General features: G+C 46.0%; 1 protein-coding gene across 3 annotated transcripts in view; it reads right to left on the minus strand.

Annotated features, from left to right (window-relative positions):
• The window catches only part of PID1 (phosphotyrosine interaction domain containing 1), a 185,440-nt gene that overhangs the window by 42,223 nt on the left and 121,593 nt on the right, over nt 1–21,624 (minus strand). For all 3 annotated transcript variants that reach the window (XM_063915605.1, XM_063915603.1, XM_063915604.1), the window contains exon 2: nt 7,577–7,723. In XM_063915605.1, coding sequence (XP_063771675.1) covers nt 7,577–7,711 — 135 coding nt within the window. In that variant the 5' untranslated portion in view covers nt 7,712–7,723. The remainder of the gene's footprint in view (nt 1–7,576; nt 7,724–21,624) is intronic.

Genomic DNA, 21,624 nt, shown 5'->3' on the forward strand with positions numbered 1-21,624 from the left:
ACAGTGCTAACACGTGATTTTCCGCCCATCGGAGAATCCTTGTGGCTTCTGCTATCGCCGTCCTGCTTCTTGTGCCGCCCTGTCGATTTACAAGGGCGACTGCCGTGATGTTGTCTGACTGGATCAGAACCGGCTGGTTTTGAAGCAGGGGCTTTGCTTGACTTAGGGCATTGTAAATGGCCCTCAGTTCCAGAACATTTATGTGTAGGGAAGTCTCCTGACTTGACCAAAGTCCTTGGAAGTTTCTTCCCCGTGTGACTGCACCCCAGCCCCGAAGGCTGGCATCCGTGGTCACCAGGACCCAGTCCTGTATGCCGAATCTGCGGCCCTCTCTGAGATGAGCACTCTGCAGCCACCACAGCAGAAACACCCTGGTCCTTGGAGACAGGGTTATCAACCGATGCATTTGAAGATGCGATCCGGACCATTGGTCCAACAGGTCCCACTGAAAGGTTCTGGCATGGAACCTGCCGAATGGAATCGCTTCGTAGGAAGCTACCATCTTTCCCAGGACTCGCGTGCAATGATGCACCGACACCTGTTTTGGTTTCAGGAGGCCTCTCACTAGAGATGACCGCTCCTTGAGAAACACTTTTTTCTGGACTGTGTCCAGAATCATCCCCAGGAACAGTAGACGTGTCGCCGGAACCAGCTGAGACTTTGGAATATTCAGAATCCAACCGTGCTGGTGTAGCACCTCCTGAGATAATGCTACGCCGACCAACAACTGCTCTCTGGACCTCGCCCTTATCAGGAGATCGTCCAAGTATGGGATAATTAAAACTCCCTTTTTCCGAAGGAGTATCATCATTTCGGCCATTACCTTGGTAAATACCCTCGGTGCCGTGGACAGGCCGAACGGCAACGTCTGGAATTGGTAATGACAATCCTGTACCACAAATCTGAGGTACTCCTGGTGAGGATGGTAAATGGGGACATGCAGGTAGGCATCCTTGATGTCCAGAGATACCATGTAATCTCCCTCTTCCAGGCTTGCAATAACCGCCCTGAGCGATTCCATCTTGAACTTGAATTTTCTTAAATATGTGTTCAAGGATTTCAAATTTAAAATGGGTCTCACCGAACCGTCCGGTTTCGGTACCACAAACATTGTGGAATAGTAACCCCGTCCTTGTTGAAGTAGGGGCACCTTGACTATCACCTGCTTGGAATACAGCTTGTGAATTGCCTCTAACACAGCCTCCCTTTCTGAAGGAGTCGTTGGTAAGGCAGATTTGAGGAAACGGCGGGGGGATGTCTCGAATTCCAGCCTGTACCCCTGAGATACCACTTGAAGGATCCAGGGATCTACCTGTGAGCGAGCCCACTGATTGCTGAAGTTTTTGAGACGGCCCCCCACCGTACCTGGCTCCGCCTGCTGAGCCCCAGCGTCATGCGGCGGACTTAGCAGAAGAAGCGGGGGAGGACTTTTGTTCCTGGGAAGTGGCTGTATGCTGCAGCTTTTTTCCCCTACCTCTGCCTCTGGGCAGAAAGGACGCGCCTCTACCCCGTCTGCTCTTTTGGGGGCGAAAGGACTGAACCTGATAATACGGTCCTCTCTTTGGTTGTGAGGGGACATGTGGCAAAAATGCTGACTTCCCAGCTGTTGCTGTGGACACTAAGTCTGAAAGACCATCCCCGAACAACTCCTCACCCTTATAAGGCAAAACTTCCATGTGCCTTTTAGAATCTGCATCACCTGTCCACTGCCGGGTCCATAACCCTCTCCTGGTACAAATGGACAGTGCACTTATTTTTGATGCCAGTCGGCAAATATCCCTCTGTGCATCTCTTATGTAAAAGACAGCGTCTTTAATATGCTCTACGTTTAGCAATATAGTGTCCCTGTCTAGGGTGTCAATGTTTTCTGACAGGGAGTCTGACCATGCAGCTGCAGCACTGCACATCCATGCTGAGGCAATAGCTGGTCTCAGTATAATACCAGTGTGTGTATATATAGCTTTCTGGAGAGCCTCCTGCTTTCTGTCAGCAGGTTCCTTTAGGGCGGCCGTATCCTGGGACGGCAGTGCCACCTTTTTTGATAAGCGCGTAAGTGCTTTATCCACCCTAGGGGGTGTTTCCCAACGTGACCTATCCTCTGGCGGGAAAGGGTACGCCATTAGTAATTTTTTTGAAATTACCAATTTTTTATCGGGGGAAGCCCACGCTAGTTCACACACTTCATTCAATTCTTCAGAAGGGGGAAAAACTACTGGTAGTTTTCTCCCCAAACATAATACCCTTTTTTGTGGTACCTGGGGTCACCTCAGAAATGTGTAAAACATTTTTCATTGCCTCAATCATATAACGAGTGGCCCTATTGGACATTACATTAGTCTCTTCGTCGTCGACACTGGTATCAGTATCCGTGTCGACATCTGTGTCTGCCATCTGAGGTAGCGGGCGTTTTAGAGCCCCTGATGACTTTTGAGACGTCTGGGCAGGCACGGGCTGAGAAGCCGGCTGCCCCGCATTTGGCATGCCGTCAAATTTTTTATGTAAGGAGTCGACACTTTCGCGTAATTCCTTCCACAAGTCCATCCACTCCGGTGTCTGCCCCGCACGGGGTGACAACACATTTATAGGCACCTGCTCCTCCTCCACATAAGTCTCCTCATCAAACATGTCGACACAGCCGTACCTAAACACCGCACACACACAGGGAATGCTCTGACAGAAGACAGGACCCCACAAAGCCCTTTGGGGAGACAGAGAGAGAGTATGCCAGCACACACCAGAGCGCTATATAAATCAGGGATTAACTAAATTATATCCCCTTATAGCTGCTATATGTATATTGCGCCTAAAGTTAGTGCCCCCCTCTTTTTTACCCTTTTCTGTAGTGTAGACTGCAGGGGAGAGCCAGGGAGCTTCCTTCCAGCGGAGCTGTGAGGGAGAAATGGCGCCAGTGTGCTGAGGGAGATAGCTCCGCCCCTTTTTCGGCTGACTTTTCTCCCGCTTTTTTATGGATTCTGGCAGGGGTATTTATCACATATATAGCCTCTGGGGCTATATATTGTGATATGTTTGCCAGCCAAGGTGTATTTATTGCTCCTCAGGGCGCCCCCCCCCCCAGCGCCCTGCACACTCAGTGACCGGAGTGTGAAGTGTGTATGAGGAGCAATGGCGCACAGCTGCAGTGCTGTGCGCTACCTTGGTGAAGACTGATGTCTTCTGCCGCCGATTTTCCGGATTCTTCTTGCTTCTGGCTCTGTAAGGGGGCCGGCGGCGCGGCTCCGGGACCGAACACCAATGGCCGGTTCCATGCGATCGATCCCTCTGGAGCTAATGGTGTCCAGTAGCCTAAGAAGCCCAAGCTACCACCAGTTAGGTAGGTTCGCTTCTTCTCCCCTTAGTCCCTCGCTGCAGTAAGTCTGTTGCCAGCAGATCTCACTGTAAAATAAAAAACCTAAAATATACTTTCTCTCTAGGAGCTCAGGAGGGCCCCTAGTGTGCATCCAGCTCAGCCAGGCACAGGATTCTAACTGAAGTCTGGAGGAGGGTCATAGTGGGAGGAGCCAGTGCACACCAGGTAGTCCTAAATCTTTCTTAGCTGTGCCCAGTCTCCTGCGGAGCCGCTATTCCCCATGGTCCTTACGGAGTCCCCAGCATCCACTAGGACGTCAGAGAAAACCTTATTGCGGATACCTTGAGGTATTTATACTGTGAAATGCAATGTTTTACCACAGAGTAGGAGTGATCTTGTGTTTCTGGGTTCACATTTGTTAATGAAAACTGGATACCATTTAGAGACTGCCACATATCAAGTCAGGAGCACAGGCCCACCATGAGCGACCATTTGGGAAGGATGAGGTACTTCAGGAGTAAGCAGCCATTGGCACTCCAGCTGCTGTGGAACTACACATCCCCAGCATGCCCTGACAGTTCTGCTGTTTGGGAATGCTATAAAACAGTGACAGGGAACGCTGGGAGGTGTAGTTCCACAGGAGCTGGAGCGCTACAAGTTGCTTACCCCTGATACAGTAAAACCCTGACAGGCACTAATATCATGTCTGAATGTCAATACTGCATGTGACCAGTTTGGAGATAATGCTATAGCTGGCCAGGGTTAGAGCGGACTGCAGGTCTCAGGGAGACAAGCTCAGTGACAACGGACTTTGTAGTATGCAAAATCCTTCATTATCTAAATTTAGAGATATAGTAAAGTAGAAGTGATCACTGCCTCTTCCAGCTTTTCTCACCGACATCATAAGGAGCCTGCAAGACTGGCTACAGTCATTACTCTTCTGAGGTAACTCTTGGAAGTGACCATACCATACAAACAGTTCAGGCCACCAACACAGCACACCAAGGTAAAAAAAAAGTGGCAGACTAGATGGACCAAGTGGTTCTTACCTGCCATCAATTTATCTATCTGGCACTCAGAGTCCTCCACAGACAACAACTTATCATACATTACTGTGGATTGATGGACCCAGGGGAAGTCACAATGTATTGGCCAATCACACTGCAGGGGTAATAATGAAATGGCCCATTGTATTCAGTGAAGAGGACATGTAAAATAACGTTACTGTATAGTTCACTTAATGTACTAACCCAAGATAGAGAAAGTTACAGTATGTAGTGTACACACACACACACTCTCTCTATCTTCTATGTGGCCTGTGAGAGCATGCAACGCACAACAGGTTTATTCTGGAAGAGGCGCTGTATTACACTACAAGGACCATTACCACACTTCATGGTGACAATTATAATGTCACCTTAATTAAAGATTAAAGTGACAAAGGTTTTATAGATTAAATATTGGAAGAGTTACAGGAACAATGGACTAATAAACTGCACTATATTAAGATATATAAAAGTGTATAGATTGTAAACTTGCGAGCAGGACCTTCATACCTCTCTGTAGGTCTGTTTTTTGGTTAAAAATTGTTTAATTTGTTTTGTTGCATTAATGTTTTAATGGAAAAAAAAAATGGAATCCTGCTTATTATATTAATACAGGTTGAGTATCCCATATCCAAATATTCAGAAATACGGAATATTCCGAATTACGGAATTTTTTGAGTGAGACTGAGATAGTGAAACCTTTGTTTTCTGATGACTCAATGTACACAAACATTGTTTAATACATAAAGATATTAAAAATATTGTATTAAATGACCTTTAGGCTGTGTGTATAAGCTGTATATGAAACATAAATTAATTGTGTGAATGTACACACTCTTTGTTTTATGCACAAAGTTATAAAAAATATTGGCTACAATTACCTTCAGGCTGTGTATATAAGGTGTATATGAAACATAAAGGCATTCTGTGCTTAGATTTGGGTCCCATCGCCATGATATCTCATTATGGTATGCAATTATTCAGAAATACGGAATAATCCGATATCCAAAATACTTCTGGTCCCAAGCATTTTGGATATGGGATACTCAACCTGTACTGTGAATCAGTGCTATGTATTATAGCAATCTCATGCATATTACTGCAGCCCACAAAACATCTGACTTCACTCTGTGTACACAGGTGACAGGTACAAGTAAAGACATACAGTATGCAGTACTGCTGGATGGTGGCAGAGGGAGCCTAGTGAGATGTGACTATATCACATCAGAGAATACCGCTATCTGTGTGACACTGGCTGCCAAGAGAAGGTGCTGGAGTAGAAGTCTGGTATACAAGAACCAGATCACTGTTTTTAAGAGGCCGTGTTAATACATTCCATTACGAACTGCTTTACTCAGCAGCAAACTGCATTTACCCAGTATTAAAACTGCAATATATATATATATATATATATATATATATATATATAGGCATCCCTTCAGGTGCAGGACACACATCTTTCATACTGATTAGACAACAGGACTTACTAAACGAGCACGAGATTCAGACACACCAACATACTGTAACTACAGAGAGCCCATATCGCTTTTACTTCTCACAACTTGAAGCTTTGCATCAGCATGCAGAGACAGAGAATGTGGTTACATCACCCAACCATATCCTAAATCAAAATACTGGAACAAAAATAACGGTCAGGAGAAGAGTCCGATAGGTAGAAATAAAACTTGCCGACATCGGCTACATTGTGAGGACTTCTCTGTGCCATACCTTCCTGCTCGGTAATGACTGCTCCCGCAGTCATCAGGCATACAGATAGACGCTTTACCATTTACAACAGTGTTAGATTTTTCTCACATTATACAAATTTCTCTGAATATCCATCTGGACATATAAACCTTCAGAAGACTTTACACATTGCTCCCAATAGGCCATCTCTGTTCCCTATGAAACACTTAAATTTGTGTTCTATGTAGGTTATGGAGCATTAATATAAAGCTGTATGCAGCTCTTTGCCAATGGTAAAGGAAAATTTCAGCTGTTATCCCTGGTAATTCAATGTTCTTTGCAATATTTGTGATCTCTCCCTATTAATGAGCTACCTGAATCCCTGAATTTGAGTCTAAGGGACATATTCAATTCCTGTCGGATCCTCTCCGACGGAGAGGATCTGACCGTTCATTATTCAATTTGCAGGCGTTTGACGACTTTTGTCCCGTTTTCGCCCATGCCAATACGACTTTTCTAAAGTCAAATTTGCATGGGCGAAAAATGGGCAAAAACGCCAGCAAATTCACCAAAACAGGTGGAACGGCGGCGAATTCGCCGATCCACCTGTTTTTTGACAGTATCGTAATTTCCGACAAGTCGAAAAAATGGCACTTTCATTGAATAGGTCGAATCGAAATTCGCCCTAAAAACGGCAAAAAGTGCAGCTTTTTCGACCTGTTGGGAACTCCAACAGGAATTGAATATACCTAAAAGTACCACTTAAACTGAAAATAAAGTTGCTTTGTAGACATCTGTAGTATATAAACAAGCATTTAAAAAAGCATTTTCAGAGATAAAAAAAGATCAGTTCTTGTAATCATTTCTTGGGTGCCCACAGCTCCCATCTAAAGTAAAGGAGCTATTCAATTGTTTGGGACGATGGGCATGAGTTCCATGGGTACCCATTATTTCTGAAGATTCAGCAGTGCGACCATGTCTTAATCCAGTTCATTTGGGCTGGACAAGCACCCGTGGCACTCCCAAGCATCTGCATAACAAACGAATAATCGCCGATCGGGCGTCCATTACTTTCACGTTCTCAAAAACAATGGAATTGCCCCTTTATAAATGTGAGAACAAGCAGGAAGATTTTGACCCTATGTAGACCAGGTTTACTGTATCCCAAATGAAGTACACAGCACACTGCCGGAAATGAAGGCTGGTAATGAAATACCCACCACAAGGCTGTGCACAATATGAAATGAGTGGATGATTCTGCTTGGTATGGGAACTTCAGCATTTACATGACAATTACAAGATACCCTTTTACATTTGATCACTTTGAACTAGGTTTGTTGGATGTCGTATTATAAACAGAGGATCGCAACCATCAACAGAACCATTTACAGAAAATGAAGATTAATATTAAGAAGCTGGGGATAAGAGGAGCTCAGTAGGAAAAAGTCCAACTATATAAATAGCAGCTACACGTTCTTAGTGCTTTGAATAAGTGCTTGCTAGAATATGCCTAAATCCTGTATTAACACAACGGTACCTTGCATCCGGCTTGCGGCCGGGGCTTTATGAGTGGGGTTGCGGAACAAAGTTCAATCGCTTCTGGCCCGTGGAAGATCACCGCTGGGATCGGCTCTTTACGAAGGGTTAACACGTTCAGCTTGGATTTGATCATGGTCTGGAAGTGCTGTGGAGAGAATCAGAAGTGTTTACCACAAGGCTGGACGGATTACCAGCCAACAACTAAGCAAAGGAAGCAGTTTAACAAGCTTCTTAATTAAACAATAGTCCCCTTCAAGCAGTCTTATTGCTCATTTGCCATCATGGGACAAATCAATACACAGAAACAATAAACAGAAACCAGGAAGCTTATGTGGTTTTCCTTACGTGAGCTGAGTGAGCCCTGTGCATTGCACAAACCATTTCCGTTAATACAAACAGGGTTCCATGACCTCTTAACTAAAGCACAGATTTGCTCTATGTGGCAATAGTGCGAACGGCTTTAACCTCACAGTTCCCAGAGGCTCTATATTGGAACACATGTTTCGTACGGACATCATCCAGGAAGAGGAGTGTATACAATGACGGACTCATCTTGTGCAAGTGCCTAACCTGTGTGTGTGTCTACAGAAATGCCTCTGAAGGGGACATCTCTCCCGGGCCCCCTCCCCTTTCTTTGAAGTCCTAGGTTCCTCCAAGTTTATATGCTCTATTTCCTAGAATTCAGCACAACAGATGTATGAATCCAAAAGAAAGAAATGGATAAATAATTATTTCCCTCATCTCATTGCTGCAGACATTCTATAGGGTACAGGTCATCTGTTAGTGATGAAAGCAAAGTAGCACGCAACTGTATATCCAAGGTGCAGTTCATTACTGTGATAACTGTTTTCCATTTGATGTCTTCCATTAAAAGCTTCACGTTCTGAAGAAATTCTTACAATGTTATGGCTCATCGTTGAAATGGAATAGAAAATTTTGCAATGCTGATCGCAGAACTTGACAAGTTTTTCTAAAACCTAGGAACCAGGATGAAAGTGTAGAATTTTTACTACAGAACTCAGTCCAGGTTGAATCCTGGCAATGACCCACTTTGTGCAACCTCGTTGTGGGGACAGTGGGCACGATTCAATTAGAATATAGTTCCAGAGTGCCGGGAATTAGCTCCCGGGGCTATTCAATATAGCGCAGTGGTAAGAAGGAGAATGCCTGTTCTCCCGGACTAAACAGGGAGTTTTGTCAGGAGAGCCAGCATTCTCCGACTTAAATGCACAGTGCGTCGCAGTTTCCGCCACGCTAAGGGCAGAAATCAGCATCGCGCCGTCACATTTGTCAGATGTGTGCTCGCACCTCTCCGGAATTGTGAGCAGAAATCCCGTCATCTGGTGTCACAGGGCGCTGTATTAAATAGCCCCGGGAGCTAATTTCCGGCGCTATTCTACTGTCTTCTAATGGAATCGTACCCACTGTTTGCAGCCTGGAAAAAATAAGATTTTACTCACCGGTAAATCTATTTCTCGTAGTCCGTAGTGGATGCTGGGACTCCGTAAGGACCATGGGGAATAGCGGCTCCGCAGGAGACTGGGCACAACTAAAGAAAGCTTTAGGACTACCTGGTGTGCACTGGCTCCTCCCACTATGACCCTCCTCCAGACCTAAGTTAGGATACTGTGCCCAGAAGAGCTGACACAATAAGGAAGGATTTTGAATCCCGGGTAAGACTCATACCAGCCACACCAATCACACCGTATAACTCATGATACTATACCCAGTTAACAGTATGAAATATAACTGAGCCTCTCAAAAGATGGCTCAACAATAACCCTTTAGTTAAGCAATAACTATAAACAAGTATTGCAGACAATCCGCACTTGGGATGGGCACCCAGCATCCACTACGGACTACGAGAAATAGATTTACCGGTGAGTAAAATCTTATTTTCTCTGACGTCCTAAGTGGATGCTGGGACTCCGTAAGGACCATGGGGATTATACCAAAGCTCCCAAACGGGCGGGAGAGTGCGGATGACTCTGCAGCACCGAATGAGCAAACTCTAGGTCCTCCTCAGCCAGGGTATCAAACTTGTAGACTGTTGCAAAAATGTTTGAACCCGACCAAGTAACAGCTCGGCAAAGTTGTAAAGCCGAGACCCCTCGGGCAGCCGCCCAAGAAGAGCCCACTTTCCTCGTGGAATGGGCTTTTACAGATTTAGGGTGCGGCAGTCCAGCCGCAGCATGTGCAAGTTGAATCGTGCTACAGATCCAGCGAGCAATAGTCTGCTTAGAAGCAGGAGCACCCAGCTTGTTGGGTGCATACAGGATAAATAGCGAGTCAGTTTTCCTGACTCCAGCCGTCCTGGAAACATATACTTTTCAGGGCCCTGACTACGTCCAGTAACTTGGAATCCTCCAAGTCCCAAGTAGCCGCAGGCACCACAATAGGTTGGTTCACATGAAAACTGATACCACCTTAGGAAGGAATTGGGAACGAGTCCTCAATTCCGCCTTATCCATATAAAATACAGATAAGGGCTTTTGTATGACAAAGCCGCCAATTCTGATACACGCCTGGCCGACGCCAAGGCCCACAGCATGACCACTTTCCACGTGAGGTATTGTAGCTCCACGGATTTAAGTGGCTCAACCCAATGTGACTTCAGGAAATCCAACACCACGTTGAGATCCCACGGTGCCACTTGAGGCACAAACGGGGGTTGACTATGCAGCACTCCCTTAACAAAAGTCTGAACTTCAGGCAGTGAAGCCAGTTCTATTTTGGAAGAAATCGATAGAGCCGAAATCTGGACCTTCATGGAACCCAATTTTAGGCCCATAGTCACCTCCGACTGTAGGAAGTGCAGAAATCGACCCAGCTGAAATTTCTCCTTTGGGGCCTTCCTGGCCTCACAGCACGCAACATATTTCCGCCATATGCGGTGATAATGGTTTGCGTTCACTCCTGTCCTAGCTTTAAATAGCGTAGGGATAACTTCCTCCGGAATGCCCTTTTCCTTCAGGATCCGGCGTTCAACCGCCATGCCGTCAAACGCAGCCGCGGTACGTCTTGGAACAGACAGGCCCCCTGCTGCAGCAGGTCCTGTCTGAGCGGCAGAGGCCATGGGTCCTCTGAGATCATTTCTTGGAGTTCTGGGTACCAAGCTCTTCTTGGCCAACCCGGAACAATGAGTATAGTTCTTACTCCTCTCCTTCTTATTATTCTCATTACCCTGGGTAAGAGAGGCAAAGAAGGGAACACATACACCGACTGGTACACCAACGGTGTTACCAGAGCGTCCACAGCTATCGCCTGAGGGTCCCTTGACCTGGCGCAATATCTTTGTAGCTGTTTGTTGAGGCGGGACGCCATCATGTCCACCTGTGGCCTTTCCCAACGGTGTACAATCATTTGGAAGACTTCTGGCTGAAGTCCCCACTCTCCCGGGTGGAGGTCGTGTCTTCTGAGAAAGTCTGCTTCTCAGTTGTCCACTCCGGGAATGAACACTGCTGACAGTGCTAACACATGATTTTCCGCCCATCGGAGAATCCTTGTGGCTTCTGCCATCGCCATCCTGCTTCTTGTGCCGCCCTGTCGGTTTACATGAGCGACCGCCGTGATGTTGTCTGACTGGATCAGCACCGGCCGGTGTTGAAGCAGGGGTCTAGCCTGACTTAGGGCATTGTAAATGGCCCTTAGTTCCAGAATATTTATGTGTAGTGAAGTCTCCTGACTTTTCCATAGCCTTGGAAGTTTCTTCCCTGTGTGACTGCCCCCCAGCCTCGAAGGCTGGCATTCGTGGTCACCAGGACCCAGTCCTGTATGCCGAATCTGCGGCCCCCTAGAAGATGAGCACTCTGCAGCGACCACAACAGCGACACCCTGGCCCTTGGAGACAGGGTTATCCGCCGATGCATCTGAAGATGCGACCCGGACCACTTGTCCCACTGGAAGATCCTTGCATGGGACCTAGCGAATGGAATTTCTTCGTAAGAAGCTACCATCTTTCTCAGGGCTCGCGTGCATTGATGCACCGACACCTGTATTTGTATTAGGAGGTCACTGTCTAGAGACGACAACTCCTTGGACTTCTCCTCCGGGAGAAACACTTTTTATCCTGTTCTGTGTCCAGAACCATACCAAGGAACAGTAGACGCGTCGTAGGAACCAACTGCGACTTTGGAATATTCAGAATCCAGCCGTGCTGTTGTAGCACTTCCCGAGATAGTGCTACTCCGACGAACAACTGCTCCCTGGACCTCGCCTTTATAAGGAGATCGTCCAAGTACGGGATAATTATTTCGGCTATTACCTTGGTAAATACCTCGGTGCCGGGGACAGACCAACGGCAACGTCTGGAATTGGTAATGACAATCCAGTACCACAATTTTGAGGTACTCCTGGTGAAGAGGGTAAATAGGGACATGCAGGTAAGCATCCTTGATGTCCAGTGATACCATGAAATTCTCCAGGCTTGCAATAATCGCCCTGAGCGATTCCATTTTGAACTTGAACCTTCGTATATAAGTGTTCAAGGATTTCAATTTTAGAATGGGTCTCACCAAACCGTCTGGTTTCGGTACCACAACATTTTGGAATAGTAACCCCGGCCTTGTTTAAGGAGGGGTACCTTGATTTCACCTGCTGGAAGTACAGCTTGTGAATTGCCGCCAGTACTACCTTTCTCCGAGGGCAGCAGGCAAGGCTGATGTGAGGTAACGGCGAGGGGGAGTCGCCTCGAACTCCAGCCTGTATCCCTGTGATACTACTTGCAGAACCTAGGGATCCACCTGTGGACAAGCCCACTGGTCCCTGAAGTTCCCGAGACGCGCCCCCACCGCACCTGTCTCTACCTGTGGAGCCCCAGCGTCATGCGGTGGACTCAGAGGAAGCGGGGGAAGATTTTTGATCCTGGGAACTGGCTGTCTGGTGCAGCTTTTTCCTTCTTCCCTTGCCTCTGTGCAGAAAGGAAGCGCCTTTGACCCGCTTGCTTTTCTGAAGCCGAAAGGACTGTACCTGAAAATACGGTGCTTTCTTAGGCTGTGAGGAAACCCGAGGTAAAAAAATTTCTTCCCAGCTGTTGCTGTGGATACGAGGTCCGAGAGACCATCCCCAAACAATTCCTCACCCTTATAAGGCAGAATCTCCATGTGCCTTTTAAAGGCAGCATCACCTGTCCACTGCCGGGTTTCTAATACCCTCCTGGCAGAATGGACATTGCATTAATTATGGATGCCAGCCGGCAAATATCCCTCTGTGCATCCTTCATATATAAGACGACGTCTTTAATATGCTCTATGTTAGCAAAATATTATCCCTGTCTAGGGTATTAATATTATCTGACAGGGTATCAGACCACGCTGCAGCAGCACTATTTATGCTGAGGCAATTGCAGGTCTCAGTATAGAACCTGAGTGTGTATATACAGACTTCAGGCTAGCCTCCTGCTTTTTATCAGCAGGCTCCTTCAAGGTGGCCGTATCCTAAGACGGCAGTGCCACCTTTTTTGACAAACGTGTGAGCGCCTTATTAACCCTAGGGGATATCTCCCAACGTGACCTATCCTCTGGCGGGAAAGGGTACGCCATCAGTAACTTTTTAGAAATTACCAGTTTCTTATTGGGGGAACCCACGCTTCTTTACACACTTCATTCACTCATCTGATGGGGGAACAAAACACTGTCTGCTTTTTCTCCCCAAAAATAAACCCCCTTTTATGTGGTACTTGGGTTCATATCAGAAATGTGTAACACATTTTTCATTGCCGAGATCATGTAACGGATGTTCCTAGTGGATTGTGTATATATCTCAACCTCGTCGACACTGGAGTCAGACTCCGTGTCGACATCTGTGTCTGCCATCTGAGGTAACGGGCGTTTTTTGAGCCCCTGATGGCCTTTGAGACGCCTGGGCAGGCGCGGGCTGAGAAGCCGGCTGTCCCACAGCTGTTACGTCATCCAGCCTTTTATGTAAGGAGTTGACATTGTCGGTTAATACCTTCCACCTATCCATCCACTCTGGTGTCGGCCCCACAGGGGGCGACATCCCATTTATCGGCCTCTGCTCCGCCTCCACGTAACCTTCCTCATCCAACATGTCGACACAGCCGTACCGACACACCGCACACACACAGGGAATGCTCTGACTGAGGACAGGACCCCACAAAGTCCTTTGGGGGGACAGAGAGAGAGTATGCCAGCACACACCAGAGCGCTATATAATGCAGGGATTAACACTTTAACCGAGTGATTTTTCCCCCAATAGCTGCTTGTATACATATATTGCGCCTAAATTTAGTGCCCCCCCTCTCTTTTTAACCCTTTGAGCCTGAAAACTACAGGGGAGAGCCTGGGGAGCTGTCTTCCAGCTGCACTGTGAAGAGAAAATGGCGCCAGTGTGCTGAGGGAGATAGCCCCGCCCGACTTTTCTCCCGCTTTTTTATGGATTCTGGCAGGGGTAATTTATCACATATATAGCCCTGGGACTATATATTGTGATGATTTGCCAGCCAAGGTGTCTTATATTGCCCTCAGGGCGCCCCCCCCCAGCGCCCTGCACCCATCAGTGACCGGAGTGTGAGGTGTGCATGAGGAGCAATGGCGCACAGCTGCAGTGCTGTGCGCTACCTTGTTGAAGACAGAAGTCTTCTGCCGCCGATTTTCCGGAACACTTCTTGCTTCTGGCTCTGTAAGGGGGCCGGCGGCGCGGCTCCGGGAACGAACACCAAGGTCGGGTCCTGCGGTCGATCCCTCTGGAGCTAATGGTGTCCAGTAGCCTAACAAGCCCAAACTACCACCTGTTAGGTAGGTTCGCTTCTTCTCCCCTTAGTCCCTCGCTGCAGTGAGTCTGTTGCCAGCAGATCTCACTGTAAAATAAAAAACCTAAATATACTTTCTTTCTAGGAGCTCAGGAGAGCCCCTAGTGTGCAGCCAGCTCAGCCGGGCACAAGATTCTAACTGAGGTCTGGAGGAGGGTCATAGTGGGAGGAGCCAGTGCACACCAGGTAGTCCTAAAGCTTTCTTTAGTTGTGCCCAGTCTCCTGCGGAGCCGCTATTCCCCATGGTCCTTACGGAGTCCCAGCATCCACTTAGGACGTCAGAGAAATACATTTTTATAGTCAGTCCCTAAAGCAGATTAATTCGATCATTTAAGAAAAAACAAAATTTTTTGAAAGGGTGGGGGGAGAGATTGGGTTAGGCATGCAAAGACTAATCTTCATTTCTCATATTTTTTGACACCGCCATATTTTGAAGAAGAGAACGTCTAATGGAATTTTTGGTGAAAAAGGACAGGGATTTCTCAACACACACAATGCGCAACCCCCCCCCCCCCCCTCCCCCGCACCCTCCCCCCGTGCCTCCAAATATTTTAACACCTTTATTTCACTTTTAGAAAGACGTCATTTATTAAATTGCAGCCTAATATTTTAAATGACTGCAAATGAATCTCTCCCACATCCTGGTGCAATTATCACATTAGAACTGTGCGTTAGTGAAGGTGATTCGGCTTTGCGGAGGAATGGGAAGCTCATTACAGACAATTTTCATGTCTGGCCAATAAAAAGAATTATAGGCACAGAAATTTTTTTAAATGACAGGCGTCCCCCTGGAGCCTGGACAAGATTCTGCATGAGAAAGGAAGAACCAAATAAGCAGTAAGTCACGATAATAAAATATAGAAAGCACTTCCTGCTCCAACTTTCAACATTAAAAACAAATTTTGCAGAAATCCAAATAGATTTACACTCACTTTCTAACCATTTGCAGGATCATGGGAAACTGTAACCTATGTACACTCTACTGGCAGGAAATGCTAGATGACTTCAGAGGATTCTAGTACTAGCTATTAATTATAGACTAAATCTAGCATTTAATAGGCCAGATAGCTTAACATTTATTTTGTTGGTAAATAGCACATGCGCAAAAAAAATAAAAAAAAAATTGAAAAAAAAATCTGGGAGAAAATAAAATCTTACAATCATTATCCTCTATTTCTTTGGATCATTTTAGGTCATACTGATTTTCATTTTTGATTTGTGACCCGCGTGTTCTCCATTCACCGGACAAACCTGGTGGAACGGGTCTTTAAGATTTGGAATTCGGGTGCTGAGAGTTGAAGAAGAACTCAAAGACTATAAGTCCTACATTTCACCAAGCCGCATTACAGAAGCTGAATTATGACGGAAAGGAGCTTCCATTTCCTTTGAGGGGACAAGATCACAGAACATATACAAATCAAGTAACTAACAAGGCACCAGGGAAAAGTCAAGGGCTGATGAGGCTAGTCTGCAGCTTTCACAAGTCGTTATTGGAAGTTTTACAAAATAACCATTCCCATACCTTCTTCCAGCAATAAGCTGAAACATGTTGGAACTGTAATACAAAGCAGCATGAAACCTATCTGTGCAGAATACAGAAGAGCAACATCTCCAGCACACAGAGGCTGTCAGATCATGGATGTCACTCGATGGAAATCCAGTCCAGCTATGGAATGCGCAGAGATTCCTGGTCCAAACCACCGGTTTACAAGAAATGAAAACTGTTCTTACGTAAGCAGAGAGGTGTGAAAATCAGAGTGTACTTCTAATGCACCGAATACAAGAAGCAGTCCTGTTCCTCATGGGAATGTAGCCAGGTATATGTTATGTATAACAGCTGACAGCTCGCATTTGTTGAAGATTGTTTTTGGCTTTCTACTGGTACAATTAATTAGACCTAAAATGTATCCTTCTCTCTAGCATTGTAAGTGCCTTTGATTTTACTAGTTACCCTGTTTACTGGGCCTAACTGGTTTCATGTTCTTATTGGGTCATTTATTTGCCGAGTGGTTGGCAGACTAGACTGGCGTAGAGGTGTCTGTAAAACAGCCAGTTCACCATATCACTCTATACTAGTTACAAAAGATCCACCTCAATACTAGCATATTTTCACTTATGTCCAACTCTGCATAGTACACAGTGGCATGGACACACCTTCACTGAGCCCGGACTAAGGGGGTCATTCAGAGTTGATCGCAGCAGCAAATTTGTTAGCAGTTGGGCAAAACCATGTTCACTGCAGGTGTTGCAGATATAAGGTGCAGAGAGGTTTAGATTTGGGTGGGTTATTTTGTTTCTGTGCAGGGTAAATACTGGCTGCTTTATTTTTACACTGCAATTTAGATTTCAGTTTGAACACACCCCACCCAAATCTAAAGGGCCCCATACACTAGGACGATAATGCCTGATTTCATCTGATTTCGGCATTCGGCCCGATATATCGGAGAAATCAGGCATTTTGGAGGCGTATCCGATCAGAGTTCCCGTGAGCATCGGATCGGATCCTCCAGATTGAATGTGCTGCACATTCAATCTGGCCCGACCCCGCAGTCATGGCTGGGATCGCCCAAGACACATTGTATGCAAAAGCACAGCATAAGACGTATCTTGGGCGATCCTGCCCCTGGGAGTGTATGGGGCCCTTAACTCTCTGTGCACATGTTATATCTGCCCCCCCCCCCCCCCCTGCAGTTCACATGGTTTTGCCTAACTGCTAATAAATTTGCTCTTGCGATAAAATCTGAACTAGGCCCTAAGTGAGAAAGCCCATTTACAACCCACTGCCTCTATTTTTGGGCCAGAAGTGTAGAGCTAGATGAAAAGCACTCAGCTCTGCATCAGTTGTACATTCCTATCCGCAGCATGTGTAGTGCAAAGTCACTGAGCCGCATAGCCTGCAGCACAGTCAGTGGTGATGATCTTGGGTAACTGGACCTCCGGAATTACCTTGTCACAGGGTGACCTAGTCACTCATTCACTTCTGATGCAAAAGAGAGACCCCTGGATCAAGTAATAGTACACACATTTTATACACCCTATCCAAAAGAAAGTACATATAATAAATAAATAAATAAAAAACAACTTCTGCTTTTTGAAGTCTTTATTTCCCTTTTGTACCCAGTTCCCTCTAGCCATAGAGGTTTACTTAGTGGTTATTGGTTTACATAAAGCATATTTGAGTAGCTTTGGTACCGTTTAAGTCAGAGAACCATACAGATGTGTCCCGCTACATTATTGCCACAGTCGCTCCATACATCCCTTTTCGCTATGCACCTTTCGGCAAATGTCTTTCAGTCAAATGTGCGTCTTAGTCACAATGTGATACGATAAAACAGCTTCACAAGACTACACTGATGAATCGGATATGCAACATTTGTACGGGTTGGGTATGATATGCCGGCTGCCGGGAACCCTTGTGGGCTTGTTGCGCCCAAGCTGCAGGCTCGGTGGCTCGCCACAGGTTCTATTCCCACGGCATTCAGACTGCCATCATTTTTAGCTTTCGGGATCCTGGCGTAGGCATGCTGACCGCTGGGCTGCCAAGCACCGGTAACATAACCACATCCCATTTGTACATCGGTGTGCAAATTAGCTTGAATCTGTATAAGAAGTGCTACGATACAGTGCCCACAGATTTTTGTCATGCCAAGTACCATTGTGCTTCACCTGCAACTTTGTACATATTTAAAATGAATTCCTGAGCGGTTAAAGTGGCAGCCCAGTATCTCTGGTGCAAACTGAGTGGTGTTTTATAGCACCTGTGGTATGAATAAGATGCAAATTTAAAGAAAAGAAAAAAAAAAGTCACTACACCATTCGGCGTGGCTCACTCCTGCCATATGGCACACTGAGGCTAGGTGTATGAGGAACCACTGTACCTCTATTTATACATTTCCAATAAATACGAGCAAAGCTAAATATTTGAAGTATTCCTGCGGCAGATCTGTGAAGCATTATGGTACAGCCCATATGCTCATCTTATGCTATGTGAAGCAAGGCACAGCACGCTGCATAAGGATAATCCATTGACTTCTATGAAATCCCTTTTCTTAGGCAAACAGGCCAGCTATTTCCACATGGTGAATAAGAACATGAAACTCTGTTATGTTCTGACTTATAGATTGTCCAAGACAAGTCTGTTCATGATAATACTCTCCGGTCAGGTCATATCTGGACCTGCCATCTCCTTAGCGTAAGCTTCCAAATGATTGGAAAGTCTCAGAACTTCAAAGCTTCCCAGATCAGATCCTCTTGCAGCGTCTTACACTCCACATTTCTTGTTTTCAGCAGACAGGACCTTCAAAGACAATCTTTTCCCAAACAGGAAAACACAATTTGGCTAGAACCAAAGTATGCAGCGCATATGGAGATTCTGCACCCAAAGGGAAAACTAAAAACAAAAGCCCACACATCTAGTACTTAGAACAATGCATCTTCTCTTTAGCAAAAAGTCAGTAGAATCTGTACAAGTTTGCAGGGACCATTACCATTAACTATACAGTATACATCCAAGGAAAATTCAATCCAGGTAAAATCTCTTGCAGCAGGTATAATAGGTATGATCTCACAACGCAACCAATTCATAGAACCCACAGGTTAGCTGCCATGGCCAGACACGCCTCGACTTAAATATAATCACCCCGTTGGCATTTCATGTGCAGGAGATAATTACATCTATTCAGGAATTCTTATTACTAAACCCAACAGAGTAATTCGATAGGTCACGCAAGAAATTACAACACTACACAAGGTCAGGGACGGAGTACCCCATATTTAAAGAAGTTAGAATTGGAAGCACAACTCAAGCAACGTGTTCAGTGGAAAATACATGAACTTTCTAATACTTGGGTGACTACAAAAGCAGAGACCACCAAGATGTCTACGTCTCCTTTCTTTTCTGGCTTCAATTACTTAACCATCCCAGACAGGAAAGTGGTAGCACTGTGCCTGGCAATGTAGGAGAGTGCAAATAAGTAACTCACTCTGCCATAGGGCCCTCAGCAGTAATCCCAAGATTTGATATCTTCTCTAAAGGTGCCCATACACTAGATAACCTGTAAATTATGATTTCTCCTTAACGATTTCCTTTGAACTCCCCCGGTAGCTCCCTAGCAGTCCTGGGCAAACGATATAGTACAATACACATAAGATATATCTTAAGATGTGGGAGTGGCTACATCCAGGAGCATGCGGTCGTTGACAATAGCTTCAGATCTTCCCAGCAGCAGAGAAGATCAGAAGTTCCGACCGCGCATCGTGATCGTTCACAGACACTGAACGATCTGCTCTATTATGAACGATTTGTAGTTTTGATCCATAGAAAAACTGCCAAAATCACTCATAATATCGTCTAGTGTATGGGCACCTTAGGATGGGAGTTGCCCATAGCAACTCATCAAATTTTAGTCATCACTGTACAGAATGTACTAGAATAATAATAATAATAATAATAATAATGTTTATATAGTGCTTTTCTCCGGCAGAACTCAAAGTTGCTTTACAAACATCAAAAACATGGCATGGTACTACACTGTACAAGGCATTAAGAGATTACAACAAGGTGAAAAACGCACAGAAATAAACAACAACTAAACCTAGAGAGCACAATAAGCATTAGTTGGTGCAGACATTTTGGGTAATAACTTCCACGGGTTATATATTCCACCCACAAAAAGTACCAGACAAGGCAGCCATTTTGGGGGCACTACGTAGGATTATCCTGGGTGGAATAGGTCACACCTAGAAGATATGTCACAAAATGGGTGGTGGCAGCGTACCAACGCTAAGAGTAGAATCCCAGTAGACAGGTCTATATATTTTTTATTCCATCCATGAGTGCACCAGGTGTTGGCCGTGCTACAAAGGTTACACTGTGGGAGGTGAGCCATACAAGGGCCTGAGGCATATATGGGATAACTGATGTGTGTAATGGTCTGATATATTTTGTGTGAATAGATCCACATCACAGAGTCCGAGATCAAATTCTAACAATTATTTATTAAGAGTTTCTTATATAGCGCAGCAAATTCAGATTGTTGTCTCCAATTCTTTACAAGTGGAAACAACAATGATAAAACATAACTTGGTAATAATAAAAAGTCATAGAGGTAGGAAGGCCCTGCTCACAAGGTTACAACAATTGGAGCTGATGTGGGGATGGAGGGTATTACACCATGTTAAAAACTGAAACAGAATAAAGAGAATACCATGCAGCAGCCCCGTGGAGGCGGCTGCATCACAGTCATTTTGATCTCACTACTACAGCTGCGGTGGAGCGGTCCTCATCCCTGCTCTGTGGGAGAGGCAGAGCCTGCCAATGTCTGGGCATGTGAAGCATCCGTGCAGTGGGCAGCAGCATGGAGAGCTGCACTGAGGCAAAGTGCCCCCTGATTGCTCTTTCCTCCAATGTGCGGGCAGCAAGATGGCATCAGCCACATAGCACCGGTGGTCTCCCCTGTCACCTGCTCAGTGCTCACCTTGATAAATTGTCCGTTGGTGCCTGGGGTCATCGCTCGGGGTAACAGAGTCCTGGCGGCGGGTGAGAGGAGGTAACGGTGGGTGTTGGAAGCTGACGGGCCCGGTCTTGCAGCCGTGAGATCGGAGCCGCTTGGGTCCCATTGGCAGCCTCGGGCTGGTCAGCAAAGCATTCATTGCAGTCTGTGCTGCATCTCTGCATTCTTGTAGCAGCAGCATCAGTGCCGCTGGCTGTGGGAGGTTTGAGTCAGGTCCTCAGGGGAGATGGCATGTTAGCTCCAGAGTGTAAAGGGCTACAGATGTTAGAGAGTGGCAGACTCTTAGGTCTCCACTCTCTCCCTATGTCAGATTTTGGTGCTCTGCTTTCTCTCGCTACCTCCATAAGTAAATCAACCCCTTGGCTGACAACCTCTTCAGGCATAGGCACTGGGGGTAGCCCTAGCCGCAACCCCCGGAGGCATAGCCCTAGCCACCACCCCCGGAGGTTTAGGGGATAGGGGAGGGAAGGGGGAGGACTAGGGTAGGAGAGGGTCGAAAAACTTACCCCCGCCGACGTCAGGATCTGGATATGTGGACCTAAAGGAAACACATACTTTAGTTCATAGGATGAACCAATACTCATCAGCCAAAAACTTCACTTGCAACTAGTGACATCACAAGTAAGAAGCGACTCTTATGAGCAATGGGACAAGTTCTTAGGGACCGACTGGCTTCATTCTAAAGATTGTTGGTCCAGCCCACAATATGCCTGCCTTCATGATGAGTAGGTAATTCTGTAGGTCAACCATATGCAAACAGTCTGA

Source organism: Pseudophryne corroboree, chromosome 4, assembly GCF_028390025.1.
Source record: "Pseudophryne corroboree isolate aPseCor3 chromosome 4, aPseCor3.hap2, whole genome shotgun sequence".
Lineage (NCBI taxonomy): Eukaryota > Metazoa > Chordata > Amphibia > Anura > Myobatrachidae > Pseudophryne > Pseudophryne corroboree.